This window comes from Budorcas taxicolor, chromosome 1 (assembly GCF_023091745.1).
Source record: "Budorcas taxicolor isolate Tak-1 chromosome 1, Takin1.1, whole genome shotgun sequence".
NCBI classification, from domain to species: domain Eukaryota; kingdom Metazoa; phylum Chordata; class Mammalia; order Artiodactyla; family Bovidae; genus Budorcas; species Budorcas taxicolor.
In genome coordinates, this window is record NC_068910.1 from 146,614,683 (window position 1) to 146,631,511 (window position 16,829).

The 16,829-nt window shown below is 37.8% G+C and overlaps 1 protein-coding gene across 4 annotated transcripts in view; it reads right to left on the reverse strand.

The window, feature by feature from the left end:
- The window catches only part of VPS8 (VPS8 subunit of CORVET complex), a 302,450-nt gene that overhangs the window by 64,477 nt on the left and 221,144 nt on the right, over window positions 1–16,829 (reverse strand). For all 4 annotated transcript variants that reach the window (XM_052647321.1, XM_052647322.1, XM_052647320.1 and 1 more), the window contains one exon: window positions 16,250–16,415. In XM_052647321.1, the coding sequence (XP_052503281.1) occupies window positions 16,250–16,415 (166 nt within the window). The remainder of the gene's footprint in view (window positions 1–16,249; window positions 16,416–16,829) is intronic.

Consider the following 16,829-nt stretch of genomic DNA (forward strand, 5'->3'; position numbering starts at 1 on the left):
TTCTACAGTTATAAAGTCAAGTTCACTAATCATTCTGCAATGCTCATGATGCTGTTCATTCCATCTAGTGTGCTCTTCATCTCATACACTGAAGGTTTAATCTGCAGATGTTTGACTGGCTCTTTATAACTTTCACTCTCTAACATGTTCAATCTTTCCTCTAGCTTCTTCAGCATATGGAATACAACTATAATAGCTGTTCTTGTCTACTAATCCTAGCATATGTGCCATTTCTGGGTCTGTTTCAATGGACTGTTTTCTTAAGACAATTTTTTAATATTAGTTTAGGTTCACAGCAAAATTGAGAGGAATGTACAGAGAAACTACATATATGCCATACTCCCACAGATGCAGAGTTTCCCCTTTTATCAACATCTCCCACCAGAGTGGTGCATCTGTTGTAACTGGGGACATGTTACATGGACACACTATCACCATCCAAAGTCCACAGTTTACATTAGGGCTCACTCTTGGCACTGCATAGTCTATGGATTTGAACAAACATGTAACGACACATATCCACCTTTACAGTATCACACAGAGTATTTTCACTGCCCTAAAACTTCTCTGTTCCATTTATTCATCCTTCCCTCTCTTCTCCCTGCAAGTAAACATTGATCTTTTTACTGTCTCCATAGTTTTGCCTTTTCCAGAATGTCACGTAATTGATTTTTTAAATCCTTTTTATGACTTGTATTTTCCTGCTTTCTTGCATGCCTTGTAATTTTTTATCAAATGCCAGGCACTGTAAATTCTACTTTGTTCAGTGAGATATTTTTGTAATCCTTAACATATTATTGAACTTTGGTCTGTGATGTTGTTAAACTACATGGAAATAATTTGATTGTTTTAGATTCTGCTTTTAAGTTTTGTTAGGTGGGATCAAAACAGCAGTTAATCTAGGGTTAAATTTCCCCAAACACTGGGGTCAGAACCATACTTAGTACTCTCCGTGCTGCCCTGTGAGTTATTATGCTTTCCAGGTTTGCAATATTTCTGGCTCTCAATGAATCTGAGGCACTGCTGCCCCTAATATTTAGGGCACTTCTTTTTCTGGCCTTGAGTCATTTCCCCACACCAATGGGTCATTATTCAGTGCAAGGTCGCCTTTTTCAGATCTCCGGAGCCCTACGTGTGCCTCTCGTCCATCCAGTAGTCTGTCCTGTGAACTCGAGCCACCTGTCTTCCTTGGACTCCCTGCTCTGCTTCAACCCAGAGACACTGATGAACTCTGCCTTGGTTCTCCCTCCCTGTGCAATGGCTTGGAAACTTTCCTCCAGGAGTACGTCAGGGGGTAATGCTAGGATTTATATGATTTGTTTATTGTCTCTCAGAAGAGACTTAGCAGCAGCAGGGGTCATTATCCTTCACTGCTTGAGGTCCAGTGTCTTGAGAATCATCGCTTTATATATTTTGACCATTTTCCCTGCAAAAGACTCCTAGTGAAATGGAAGTCTCTGTAATACCATTCTTAAAAAAAATAAATTAAAAAATTGTGAATTCTGAGACATATCTGGCTAAAAGGATTTGGATAAGAGACTGTGGACTTGTACAAATATGCATTCCCACTAGTCTGTCTCTTCACATGCCTATCATAAATGCATTAGTATTTTTAATATATGCCAGTTTAATATGTATTTTTTAAATTTTGAAAGTTTAGTACATTTTAAAAAGTGGTATCATATTGCTGTTTTAACTGGTATTGCTTTGATCATTGGTAAAGTTGAACGTTTTTTCACATTTTATTGGAAATTTATTATACCATTTGCCTATATTTCCAGTAAAGCTTTAGTTCTATGTAAAGACTGGAAACACTTTTTTTGGTACTATTGTCTTCCTTTTCAGGCTTTTTCTGGATCAAAGGAAAGTGAAAAAATTTATAGAACCTTAAGAATCCGATTGTTACGCTACTCTGGCAAAAAGGTGAAGACTTAGATGCTAATAGTGGTATGGCTATCTGCACATATTCCACAATCACAATCAATGGATAGTATCAATTCCCTTGTTTTAAACTCTTACTCTTACTGTAAGAATATAAATTAAACTCTTTACCAGAATCTTGCAAGCTAATAAGGATCTGGCCCTCCCTACCTCTTAAACCTCATTCTTTGCCATGTTCCCCTTTATTACTATGTTCCAGACTGATCTTTTTCAGTTCCTTGAACAAGTTATTTCCTCCTCTGTTCCTTTGTGCCTGCTGTTATCTTTTGCTTTGAATGTTCTTCCCCGGCTGGACCCTTCTTATCTCTGCAGATAGATGTTTTCTGACCAATTATCAGTGGTATCCAACTCTTTGCAACCCTATGGACTGCAGCACGCCAGGCCTCTCTGTCCATCACCAACTCATGTCCATTGAGTCAGTGATGCCATCCAACCATCTCATCCTCTGTCGTCCCCTTCTCCTCCTGCCTTCAATCTTTCCCAGTATCAGGGTCTTTTCCAATGAGTCAGTTATTTGCATCAGATGGCCAAAGTATTGGAGTTTCAGCTTCAGCATCAGTCCTTCCAATGAATATGCAAGACTGATTTCCTTTAGAATGGACTGGTTGGATCTCCTTGCTGTCCAAGGGACTCTCAAGAGTCTTCTCCAACACCACAGTTCAAAAGCATCAATTCTTTGGCGCTCGGCTTTCTTTCTAGTCCAGCTCTCACATCCATACATGACTACTGGAAAAACCATAGCCTTGACTAGACAGACCTTAGTTGGCAAAGTAATATCTCTGCTTTTTAATATGCTCTCTAGGTTGGTCATAACTTCCCTTTCAAGGAGTAAGCATCTTTTAATTTCATGGTTGCAGTCACCATCTGCAGTGATTTTGGAGTCCCCCAAAATAAAGTCTGACACTGTTTCCACTGTTTCCCCATCTATTTCCCATGAAGTGATGGGACCAGATGCCATGATCTTCGTTTTCTGAATGTTGAGCTTTAAGCCAACTTTTTCACTCTCCTCTTTCACTTTCATCAAGAGGCTCTTTAGTTCTTCACTTTCTGCCATAAGGGTGGTGTCATCTGCATATCTGAGGTTATTGATATTTCTCCCGGCAATCTTGATTCCAGCTTGTGCTTCCTCCATCCCAGCATTTCTCCTGATGTACTCTGCATATAAGTTAAACAAGCAGGGTGACAATATACAGCCTTGACATACTCCTTTTCCTATTGGAACCAGTCTGTTGTTCCATGTCCGTCTAACTGTTGCTTCCTGACCTGAATACAGGTTTCTCAAGAGGCAGGTCAGGTGGTCTGGTATTCCCATCTCTTTCAGAATTTTCCACAGTTTATTGTGATCCACACAGTCATAGGCTTTGGCATAGTCAATCAAGCAGAAATAGATGTTTTTCTGGAACTCTCTTGCTTTTTTGATGATCCAGTGGACGTTGGCAATTTGATCTCTGGCTCCTCTGCCTTTTCTAATCAAACTTGAACATCTGGAAGTTCACGGTTTACATATTGCTGAAGCCTGAGTGGTGTCTGTGTGGTGCTGGAGCAGCAAGCAGCCGAGAGGAAACACCCCACATCCAAGGTCAGGAGCGGCGGCCGTTGGGAGATACCCCATGTCCAAAGTAAGGAGCAGCGGCTGCACTTTGCTGGAGCAGCTGTGAAGAGATACCCCACGTCCAAGGTAAAAGAAACCCCACTAAGATGATAGGCACTGAGAAAGGGCATCAGAGGGCAGACTGAAACCACGATCACAAAAAACTAGCCAATCTGATCACAGGGACCACAGCCTTGTCTAACTCAATGAAACTAAGCCATGCCATGTAGGGCCACCCAAGACGAATGGGTCATGGTGGAGAGTTCTGACAAAATGTGGTCCACTGGAGAAGGGAATGGCAAACGACTTCAGTATTCTTGCCTTGAGAACCTCGTGAACAGTATGAAAAGGCAAAAAGTTAGGACACTGAAAGATGAACTCCCCAGGTGGGTAGGTGCCCAATATGCTACTGAAGAACTATGGATGGAGGGTTGTAATGCTGTACAGGAGGTGGTGACCAAAACCATCCCCAAGAAAAAGGGATTCAACAAGGCAAAATGGTTGTCTGAGGAGGCCTTACAAACAGCGGAGAAAAGAAAACTGAAATGCAAAGGAGAAAAGGAAAGATATACCCATCTGAATGCAGAGTTCCAAAGAATAGCAAGGAGAGATAAGAAAGCCTTCTTAAGTGAACAACACAAAGAAATACAGGAAAACAACAGAATGGAAAAAACTAGAGATCTCTTCAAGAAAATTAGAGATACCAAGGGAACATTTCATGCAAAGATGCACAAAATAAAGGACAGAAACGGTATGGGTCTAACAGAACCAGAAGATATCAAAAAGAGGTGGCAAGAATATACAGAATTGTACAAAAAAGGCCTCAGTAACCCAGATAATCATGATGGTGTGGTCACTGACCTAGAGCCAGACATCCTCAAGTATGAAATCAAGTAGGCCTTAGGAAGCATTACTACAAACAAAGCTAGTGGAGGTGATGGAATTTCAGCTGAGCTATTTCAAGTCCGCTGTTGAAGTGCAGCACTCAAAGGTGGCCACAGGACCAGAAGAGGTCAGTTTTCATTCCAATTCCACCATATCAAAGCATGTTCAAACTACCACACAATTGTGCTCATTTCACATATTAGGAAGGTAATGTTCAAAATCCTTCAAGCTATGCTTCAAAGTATGTGAACCAAGAACTTCCAGATGTACAAGCTGGATTTGGAAACGGCAGAGGAATCAGAGTTCAAATTGCCAACGGAATTCCAGAAAAACATCTATGTTTGCTTCACTGACTATGAAGCTAAAGCCTTGGACTGTGTGGATCACAACAAACTGTGGAAAGTTCTTCAAGAGACGGGAATACCAGACCACCTTACATGCCTCCTGAGAAACCTGTATGCAGGTCAAGAAGCAACAATTAGAACCAGACATAGAACAACAGACTGGTTCAAAATTGAGAAAGTAGTATATCAAGGCTGTATATTGTCACCCTGCTTATTTAACTTATATGCAGAGTAGATCATGGGAAATGCTGGGCTGGATGAAGATCAAGCTGGAATCAAGACTGCTGGAAGACGTATCAATAACTTCAGATAAGCAGATGATACCTTATGGCAGAAAGTGAGGAGGCAGTAGAGATCCTCTTGATGAAGGTGAAAGAGGAGAGTGAGAAAGTTGGCTTAAAACTCAACATTCAAAAAACTAAGATCATGGCATCTGGTCCCAACACTTTATGGCAAATAGAAAGGGAAACAATAGGAAACGGTGACAAACTATTTTCTTGGGCTCCAAAATCACTGCAGACGGTGACTTCAACCATGAAATAAAAGATGCTTGCTCCTTGGAAGAAAAGCTATGACCAACCTAGGCAGCATATTAAAAAGCACAGACATCACTTTGCCCACAAAGGTCCATCTAGTCAAAGCTTTGGTTTTTCCAGTAGTCATGTACGGATATGAGAGATGGACCATAAAGGAGGCTGAGTGCCAAAGAATTGATGCTTTTGAACTGTGGTGTTGGAGAAGACTCTTAAGAGTCCCTTGGACAGCAAGGAAATCAACCCTGAATACTCCTTGGAAGAACTGATGCTGAAGCTGAAGCTCTAATACTCTGGGCACCTTACACGAAGAGCCGACCCACTAGAAAAGATACTGATGCTAGGAAAGATTGAGGGCAAGAGAAGATGGGGACAACAGAGGTTGAGATAGTTGGATTCCATCACTGATTCAATGGACATGAGTTTGAGCAATCTCCAGGAGATAGTGAAGGACAGGGAAGCCTGGTGTGCTGTAGTCCATGGGTCACAAAGAGCAAGACACAACTGAGCAAATGAATAACAATAACAAGGTATACATTATATATGAGCTGAAGTAATGAATCACTTAATACTAGTACATAATAACAAGAATATTGGAAAATGAACATAAGTCTTCTCAAAAAGATGCATTTATGTTAGGATTATTTATCACCTCTCTGCACTTGAGACATATTAATATTCATTTCATTTCTAAGTTTAATTTAGAAGGTATTCTTTTGAGAAATGCTTCCATCTTCAAAATTCATTTTTTAGAATTTCATTTGAATCTAACATAACAGGGAGCTAACATTCTGTGAAAACAGAGCAATGAAAACAGGGCCTTAATACCAGTTTTCCTATTTCATTAAATAGCATGTGAAACAAATCTCCAATTTATAGTGGGATAAATAATGTACAATGATTAACAGAAAATAAATGCCCAGTGAGTATTAATAAATGTCACTTACTGAATAATTTCTTCAAAGTTGTAAATACTTCCATCTGACATTATGTGTAGATTTATCCCCCAAAATCAAACATTTTCTTATACAATTCTAAAAACCAAGAAATAAACTCCAAGTACCAGGGAAAGTATCAGCTTATTTCTTTTCATTCTCTCCTTTTGCGATTGTTAAGGATGACTAGGCATCTATATGTTTATTTTCAATCCCCTTCTTCTTTGCATATTTCTCTCTCACTGAAAAAACAAAAAACTCTCATATTTGACTGCTGTATCTGGTCATTTACTGAAAAGGGATGATATATCCAAATCTGAAAAAGATATCAAGCTACACATAGTAAGACTTTCTAATGAGTCTCCAAATGCTCTCGTTTTTTAAAAAATTTATTATTTTTAAAATTAATTTATTTTTTATTGAAGGATAATTGCTTTACCGAATTTTGTTTTTTTCCGTCAAACCTCAGCGTGAATCAGCCATAGGTATACATATATCTCCTCCCTTTGAAATTCCTTTCCATTCCCCTCCCCATCCCACCCCTCTAGGTTGATACAGAGCTCTTGTTTGAGTTTCCTGAGCCATACAGCAAATTTCTGTTGGCTATCTTCTTTACATATGGTAATGTAAGTTTCCATGTTACTCTTCCCATACATCTCCCCCTCTCCTCCCCTCTCACAATGTCTATAAGTCTGTTCTCTATGTCTGTTTCTCCATTGCCCTGTAAATAAATTCTTCAGTATCATTTTTCTAGATTTTGTATGCATGCACAAGAATGTGGCATTTATCTTTCTGACTTACTTTACTCTGTATAATAGACTCTAGGTTCATCCACCTCATTAGAACTGATTGAAATGCATTCCTTTTTATGGCTGAGTAATATTCCATTGTGTATATGTACCACTTCTTTATCCATTCATCTGTCTATGGATATCTAGGTTGCTTCCATGTTCTAGCTATTGTAAATAGTGCTGCACTGAACAATGGGATACATGCATCTTTTTCAATTTTGGTTTCCTCCTAGGTATATGCCTACAAGTGGGATTGCTGGGTCATATGGTGGTTTTATTTCCAGTTTTTAAAGGAATTTCCACATTGCCTTCCATAGTGGCTGTATCAATTTACATCCCCACAAACAGTGCAAGAGGGTTCCCTTTTCTCCATACTCTCTCCAGAATTTATTGTTTGTAGACTTTTGATGACAGCCATTCCGACTGGTGTGAGGTAACATCTCACTGCAGTTTTGATTTGCATTTCTGTAATAATGAGCAATATTAAGCATCTTTTCATGTGTTTGTTAGCCATCTGTATGTCTTCTTTGGAGCAATGTCTGTTTAGGTCTTTTTCCCACTTTTGGATTCAGTTGTTTTTTTTCTGACATTGAGTTGTGTGAGCTGCTTGTGTATTTTGGAAATTAATCCTTTGTCAGTTGTTTCATTTGCTATTATTTTTTCCCATTGTGAGGGTTGTCTTTTCACCTTGTTTGTAGTTTCCTTTGCTGTGAAAAAGCTTTTCAGTTTAATCAGGTCCCACTTGTTTACTTTTGTTTTTTATTTCCATTACTCTAGGAGCTGGGTCATAGAGGATCTTGCTTTATGTCCTCGAGTGTTCTGCCTTGTTTTCCTCTAAGAGTTTTATAGTTTCTGGTCTTACATTTAGGTCTTTAATCCATTTTGAGTTTATCTTTGTGTATGGTGTTAGGAAGTGTTCTAATTTCATTCTTTTACATGTAGCTGTCCAGTTTTCCCAGCACCATTTATTGAAGCAGCTGTCTTTGCACCATTGTATATTCTTGATTTCTTGGTCAAAAATAAGGTACCCATAGGTGCATGGGTTTATTTCTGGTTGTTCCATTGGTCTATACTTCTGTTTTTGTGCCAGTACCATACTGTCTTGATGACTGTAGCTCTGTAGTATAATCTGAAATCAGGAAGGTTGATTCCTCCAGCTCCATTCTTCCGTCTCAAGACTGCTTTGGTTATTCAGGGTCTTTTGTGTTTCCATATGAATTGTGAAATTTTTCCTGTGAAAAATGCCATTGGTGATTTGATAGGGATTGCACTGATGGTAGATTGCATTTGGTAGTATAGTCCTTTTCACAATATTGATTATTCCTACCCAGGAATATGGAATATCTTTCCATCTGTTTATGTCATCTTTCTTTCATCAATGTCTTATAATTTTCTGTGTACCATTCTTTTGTCTACTTAGGTACATTTATCCCTAGATATTTAATTCTTTTTGTGGCAATGGTGAATAAGACTGATTCCCTAAGTTCTCTGACTTTTCATTGTTAGTACATAGAAATGCAAGTGATTTCTGTGTATTGATTCTGTATCCTGAAACTTTGCTAAATTCACTGATTAGCTCTAGTAATTTTCAGGTACTATCTTTAGTGTTTTCTATGTTCAGCATCACGTCATCTGCAAACAGTGAGAGCTTTTCTTCTTTTCCAATCTGGATTCCGTTTATTTCTTTTTCTTCTTTGATTGCTATAGCTAGGACTTCCAGAACTATATTGAATAATAGTGGTGAAAGTGGACATCCCTGTCTTGTTCCTGATCTTAGGGGGAATGCTTTCAGTTTTTCACCATTGAGAACAATGTTTGCTCTAGGCTTATCATATATGGCCTTTACTATGTTGAGGTAGGTTCCTTATATGCCCATTTTTTGAAGAGTTTTAATCAAAATGGGTGCTGAATTTTGTCAAAGGCTTTTCCTGCATCTATTGAGATTATCATATGGCTTTTAATCTTTCAATTTGTTAATATGGTGCATCATATTGACTTGACTTGCATATACTGAAGAATCCTTGCATCCCTAGAATAAACCCTACTTGATCATGGTGTGTAAGCTTTTTGATGTGTTGCTGAATTCTGTTTGCTAAAATTTTGTTGAGGATTTTTGCATCTATGTTCATCAGTGATATTGGCTTATAGTTTTCTTTTTCATGTGTGCTCTCAGCTTTCTAAGAGGAATAACAATTGGAATATTTCTGGCACATAATAATGTGTTAGCTTATTGCCAGCTCTCAAGAGCTTTAAGCCCTGTTATTAATGTTAAAACTAAAATCTAGAAAATTTTTCATTATATTTCTTTGAATTGATATTAAGCTGCCTGCTGGCCAAGAATTATTATTTTTAAAATGAATAATAGTAAGTTAATTTCTTCTAATGCTAATCAGTGCCAATGAAGGTGGTTATTTGCTACTATAAATTTAATAAAAGAATAATCTAAGATAAAAGCAGGATGAGTATTTCAGTTGAAATTAGTTTCTCAAACATATTTTATCTGTGAGTTATATATAGAGGATACAAAACAGAAAATTCAACTTACAAGGTCTATTCTTTGGACCTATATCCTGATTGACCTACTGTAAACCTAAGGGGAGAGGGAGTGATAATAAGAGAGGAAAGAAAGAAATCTGAGTCATTTCTGTTACATTTCCTGGCAAAGAATAGAAAACTTGTTCCAGAGGAAAGCAGACTTTCTGGGAGAGTAAATCCAATCATACTTGTGTAGAACTGTTGGGAGAAAATTGACATGTCAGAGTTATGGCTGATATATATTGATCAGTTGTGAAAAACAGAAATGAATGTAAGAGAGGCAAGAAAAAAGATTTTATCCAAGAAAACCACAGGTCTGAGGGTTACTTGTATCCTGTTGAATAAGAGTCAGTAACTGAAGAAGTAAAAAGTCAGTCACCTCAAGTCTTGGAAAAGGACGAAATAAAAAGCTATTTGACAGAAGGATCATATTACAAAGGCAGTGAAAAGTTTCAAATGTATTCAGTTATTTACTGAGGATAGAAAGCAACAGGTGGAAGCTGACTGGCAATCTCAGCTTGATTTTGGAGTCACTGGGACACACATGTCTGTTTCTCTCCATGCACAGATTAGGAAGAAGATCCAACCAGTCAAACCAAGGGTGACAGATTTTTGAGGGAAATTAGAGCAAAGTAGAACTCTCATGAAATTAAGCTTAATAAAAACCATCATGTATAGAATTAGTATTTTCATTGAAAATTTTCTTGCAATTAAAAATGTGACTGGTTCATACAATGGTAAGAAATCTTAAGTTAGCACAGTCAACACAGTATCATTGTACTTTAAAAAAGAAAGGTAATGCCAAAGAATGTTCAAACTACCACACAATTGCACTCATCTCACGTGCAAGCAAAGTAATGCTCAAAATTCTCCAAGCCAGGGTTCAACAATACATGAACCATGAACTTCCAGATGTTCAAGCTAGATTTAGAAAAAGCAGAGGAACCAGAGATCAAATTGCCAACATTCGTTGGCTCATCGAAAAAGCAAGAGAGTTCCAGAAAGACATCTACTTCTGCTTTATTGACTATGCCAAAGCCTTTGACTGTGTGGAGCACAACAAACTGTGGAAAATTCTTAAGTGATGGGAATACCAAACCACCTTACCTAACTCCTGCGAAATCTGTATGCAGATCAAGAAGCAACAGTTAGAACCAGACACAGAAGAACAGACTGGTTCCAAATCGGTAAAGGAGTACGTCAAGGCTGTATATTGTTACCCTGCTTATTTAACTTATATGCAGAGTACATCAGGAGAAATGCCAGGCTGCATGAAGCATAAGGTGGAATATCAAGACTGCCAGGAGAATAATCAATAACCTCAGATATGCAGATGACACCACCCTTATGGCAGAAAGTGAAGAACTAAAGAGCCTCTTGATGAAAGTGAAACAGGAGAGTAAAAAAGTTGGCTTAAAACTCAACAGTCAGAAAACTAAGATCATGGCATCTGGTCCCATCACTTCATGGGAAATAGATGGGGAAACAGTGAGAGACTTCATTTTCTTGGGCTCCAAAATCACTGCAGATGTTGACTGCAGCCATGAAATTAAAAGATGCTTGCTCCTTGGAAGAAAAGCTATGACCAACCTAGACAGCATATTAAAAAGCAGAGACATTGCCAACAAAGGTCCATCCAATCAAAGCTATGGTTTTTCCAGTAGTCATGTATGGATATAAGAGTTGGACTATAAAAAAAGCTGAGCACCGAAGAATTGATGCTTTTGAATTGTGGTGTTGGAGAAGACTCTTGAGAGTCCCATGTACTGCAAGAAGATCCAACCAGCCAATCCTAAAGGAAATCAATTCTGAACATTCATTGAAAGGACTGATGCTGAAGCAAAATTACAATCCTTTGGCCACCTGATACCAAGAACGGACTCATTGGAAAAGACCCTGATGCTGGGAAATATTGAAGGTGGAAGAAGGGGACGACAGAGGATGAGATGGTTGGATGGCATCACCAACTTGACGGACATGAGTCTGACAGCATACGCTCTGGGAGTTGGGGATAGACAGGGAAGCCTGGCATCCTGCTTGGGGTTGCAAATAGTCAGATACGACTGAGCAACTGAACTGAACTTTACAAATAACCTTTACCAGATTTCAATAAAGTCAGAATACTAAAAATAGAACAGTCAGGAAGAAGGAAAACTGAGAGTGATGATGATTTTAAAAACTTGATTTCAAATACTGGTCTCCTCCTTCTCTGAGCTACATACAGCTCCTTCAGCTAAAGTTGTTGTGAAGATTATCATATTCACATCTAAAGCATATATTTGATAAATTTCATCTTCTGTTTCCTTGCATTACCAACCCACTAGATCCTTTTACAAAATCTTACTAAAGAAGCCAAAGGAGACAAACAGCTAGAAAATATAAGGAATCCAAAATAGTTCTCCTTCTATTTTCCTTTATTAATTAGGAAGCATCAAACAGATTTTCAAGAGGATGATCAGTAATCACACTGGAGTTTCCTAAAGAAATGAAAAGGTTGAACTCATTTCTTCTGCCGTGCAGTATAGGATAGCCTCAGAAATGAAGCCTCCTTTGACATACAGATCCAATTTCAAAATAATTTCCCTTTTCTCGATGTTCTGAGAGCAGGCAAGAGGAAAGTCAATGAAATAGATTACTTTCTTGTGTGGGGTGTGCAGCTATGGAAACACAGCAACCAACGTAGTACAAATGTCTTCAACATCCATTCTTGAAACAAATTCTCAACAGAACATGGAGTAAAAGGGAACATCCTAAACATGATACAAAGGTTACATACCAAAAGCCTACAGTTAACATTATATTGAATAATGAAAAATGAATACTTTCCTCTATAATCAGTAACAAAACAAGGATGTCTATTCTCACCATTGTTATTCAATTGTGTACTAGAGGCCAATGCAATAGGGCAAGAAAAAGAAATAACACTGGAAACAAACAAATACAACAGTCATTATTTGCATTTGATATGATTATGCAGATAATACCAAAAAATATACAAAAAAGTACTCATAGGTAAGCTTAGTAAGGCCACTGGTCACTAGATACAAAGTCAATATGCAAAAATAAATTGTATTTCTATATTTTAGCAATGAACAATTATAAACTGAAATATAAAACAGTAAAATATGTAATATCATCATTAAATACTTAGAAATGAACCTTATAAAACATATGCCAGATTTACATGCCAAAAACATTGATGAAATAAATCAAAGAAAATTTAAATAAATTGGAGCTATACCGTGTTAATGGATTGGACTCAATATCATTAAGATGTCAACTCTCCCCCCAATTTATCTATATAGTAAACACAATCCTAATAAAATCCCAGCATGAATATTTTTGGGAGAAACTGACAAGGTGATTTTTTAATTTATATGGAAAAGCAAGTAGAATAGCCAAATGTTAGAAAGAAGAACAAACTTGAAGGCCTCACACAACCTGATATCCAGATTTATTATAAAGACACAGTCTAGGAGCAAGGACAGATATATAGATCAATGGAATAGAATAGAAAGTCTAGAAATAAATCCACATATACAAGGTCAATTGGTTTTTGATTAAGGTACAAAGGCAATTCAATGGATACCTTCATTCAAAAGAAAGAACCTCAATCTTTATCTCACCTAGTATTAAATAACTCCCAATGGATCAGTGGTTGCCAGGGGTTGGAGAGTGAAAAGAGAGGTTGACTACAAAGAGCTATAGGGGACTTTTGAGGGACGTGGTAATATTGCTCTATGTCTTGATTGTAAAGGAGGCTGTCAAAACTTGCAGAAGTGAATTTACTGTTTGTAAATTATGCATTAAAAAATATAAGTGCATATATATAACTATTTTTTTAAAAAGGAAAAAAAGGCATATTTTAGCCTCTGGGGACTATCTAGGAAGAAAGAAAAAAATCTAATTGGTAATATGCAGGCAATAATATGCATTCAGTCACAATCTGTTTATGAACAGAATATACCTGAAAGAGGGAAAAAAACTGAAGTGCTCCGAAATGCAAAGCCTTAGGTATCTACATAAATAAAGGTTCCCACATCTGCATTTGAATTCAACTTGGAAAGATGTTAGAAATCACAGGACCTGAGTTTCTTTTCCTAAATGCGAACAAGGAAGCACCGGATGACTAATAACATTTTCAATCCAGAAACATACTGAACATCTTCATCTGTATATCCAGCAGACATCTCTAAGTCCAACAATGAACTCTCTGTCTTACTCTCAGGTATGTTCTTTATTTATTGCTTTCTATCTCAGTAAATGGTACCACCATCCATTTGGTTGTTCAAATAAGAAATTTGGGTACTATCTTTGACTCTTCTGTCTTACCTCCCTCACCAACCAATTTAATTATCACCAAGTCCTACTAATTCTACCTCTCAAATATAGGTTACCTGTTGTAAAGCAGAAAAGAATATAGATTTACAAGTTGAGCATAACTGAATCTAGAAGGTGAAAGAGCAGTATGAGATGAAGCTAGTGAGGTAGGAGGGACCATATTAATTATTTTGATGTTTGTACTCATCTCAAACACATCTCACATATGGCTCTTTTCTCCATCCCAACTTCTACCATTCTAGTACAAGTTACTATTTCTTTCAACAAAATAATTTCAATATTCTTGGGTCTCCCTACATCCACCTATTCTTGTTTTCCTTTCAATTCATTTTCTGTACTGCAATTCTTTTAAAAGCACTATTCTTAAAAAAAAAAAAAAACTATTTTAATCATATCATATCATTCCTTCTTTAAAGCCCTTCAATGTCTTGTTTCTTTAGCACAAACATAAAAATAATTAGTATGGTCCTTGTTTACTTACTAATTTCACATAATACCATTCTTTCACCCTCTGGATCCAGTCATACTCAATGTCTAGTTCCTGCAGAGGTGCTTTGTTTATTCTATATACTGTTCCCTCTGCTTGGAATATTGCTCCTCCTGCCTATCCTTGTGCTTAAACTTTTATCTTCTCTTTTTGCTTTGGGGGCAGCTAACTAACATTTTGAAGAAATCTTCCATGACATCTCATGTCTAGATCAGCTCTGCTTATTATCTACTTTTACAGCACAGTTCATCCGTAAGTACTTGTGGTATAATAAAAAATATCATTCAGTCTTTGTCCCTGGTTCCTATCACATAGTTCCTAAAACCCTCAGACTCTCCTGAGTGATAGAATGCCTTCTGAATGCTAATGAGATGACTGGTACTTGGGGACCCCTAGTTTCAGGATGGCAGCTGGTTATCAGAAAGATCAAACCATGACCAGAGAGTTAGAACTTTCAGTTCTTCCCTCCCCATCCTTCCCCAATCCCCATATAGGAGGAGGGGAGAGGGGCTAGATATTGAGTCTAAGCACTAATGGCCAGTGATTTAATCAATCATGGTTAGTTAATGAAACTTCCAATAAAAACCCCTAAATGTTGAGGTTCAAGGAGTTTCCGGGTTGGTGAGCACACCGATAACTGGGAAGGTGGTGTGCCAAGCTACGGCATGGAAGCTCTGGGCACCCTTTTCTCCCCTTACCTTGCCCTATGCATCTCTTTCATATGGCTATTCCTGACTATCCTTTATAATAAACAGGTAAACATAAAGCATGTTCCCAAGTTCTGTGAGTTGTCCTACTGAATTATTAAACCTGGGGGAGTGGGTCATAGGGACCCCTAAATTTGTCAAGTCAGATAGAACAGGAAGTAATCTGGTACCCTATTTGTAACTGGTATCTGAAGTAAGGACAGTCTCTTGGGAATGGACCCTTAAATATATAAAGTCTGACACTAATCCCTGGTGGTCGGTGTGAGAACTGAATGGCATTACTGGGCATACAGCTGGAACCCAGAGAACTGACAGAGTTGGTGTCAGAACTGAATATGGAAAAAACACCATGTAATTGGTGTCAGAGAGAACTGGAGAACACTTACTGGAAATCTGTTTATAATTTCGTTGTCATACAAATTCCTTAAGACAAATGTCTTGTTCTAGCATTTAACATAGTGCCTGGCACATGGTTCTGTATTTACTGGATGAATATGGATACTAGTGGCTACCACTGGAGTGTAGAAACTCTGAACTGTTATCTGGGAGAAGCTAGGTCAGAGTTTTTTTCCCTGGGTTATCTTCTGACTTAATATTGAAAGCTTAATTGATTTAGCATAAGTTAGATGATTTAAACATAATTTTAAATCATCTTTGATTCCTCCTCATTTCTCCAATCTGAAATGTTGGGTCACCTCAGAAGTCAATCCTTCTATCTTCGATAATCTTTATAATCTTTCTTTTCTCTACACTCCATCTCCAGTGCATGCTTCCTTCTAACCTTCCACATCTAAATAAATCGCAACTACAGACTTCCAGTTTCTCAAGCCAAAAACAGAGAAAAAAGCAATGGGTCCAACATTTCACTAAGTGATGTTAACATCAACTATAGGATAGGGCAGCATGGAGGACGGTGCAGCAAACAGAAGACTAAGTAAATTTGCTGAGGCCTGAAAAGACGTGAAAAAAAATGAGGCCAGGTCTAAAAGACACTGTTAAGAAAAGACTGTCTGCATGAGTGAGTGATAGTCGTGTCCTACTCTTGGCAACCCCATGGACTGTAGCCCGCCAGGCTCCTCCGTCCATGGAATTCTCCAGGCAAGAATACTGGAGTGGGTTGCCATTTCCTTCTCCACCTTGACATGAAAACAAGTTTTACCTGTGATGGGGTTATCCTTCCCTTCGTAACTTCAGATGAATTATCGCTCAGCTTTCCTGCTTTGTTACTTGAGCTGCATTTGTAGCACGTCCATCTTGTTTGCCCTTCAATTTCTATGGTGCACTCTTTGCTTTGCAGACAGAATGAGTGATATAAATGGCCACAGCTGCAAAATGAAGGTAACCAACTGACACTCTTTATTATCATAAAATCATAAACCTAAATTGTATTAGACAGTATTCAAAAGTGATAATTATTTCCAGTAAGCTGAAATGCACTGGTGGGTATATAGGTTAAGAAATAAGAAAAGAGATTTACTTGTTGCTCCCCTCTCTTTTGTAAAATCCAGACTCATGTATTTGTACACTTCAGTTGTGAGTACAACAGCATCACAGTTCTCTGACTACAAACTACCCAGGGGTGAGTTGAACTTCTGCTCACTTCTCAAACTATGAAACATTTTTAGACAGTTTGAACAACATCAACTGGGGAAAATAATAATTATATAAGTCATTTGATAATAACATGAGTGGTATTTCTCATCAAATTCAAGAGTCATGATTTGATTTATAAGCATTCA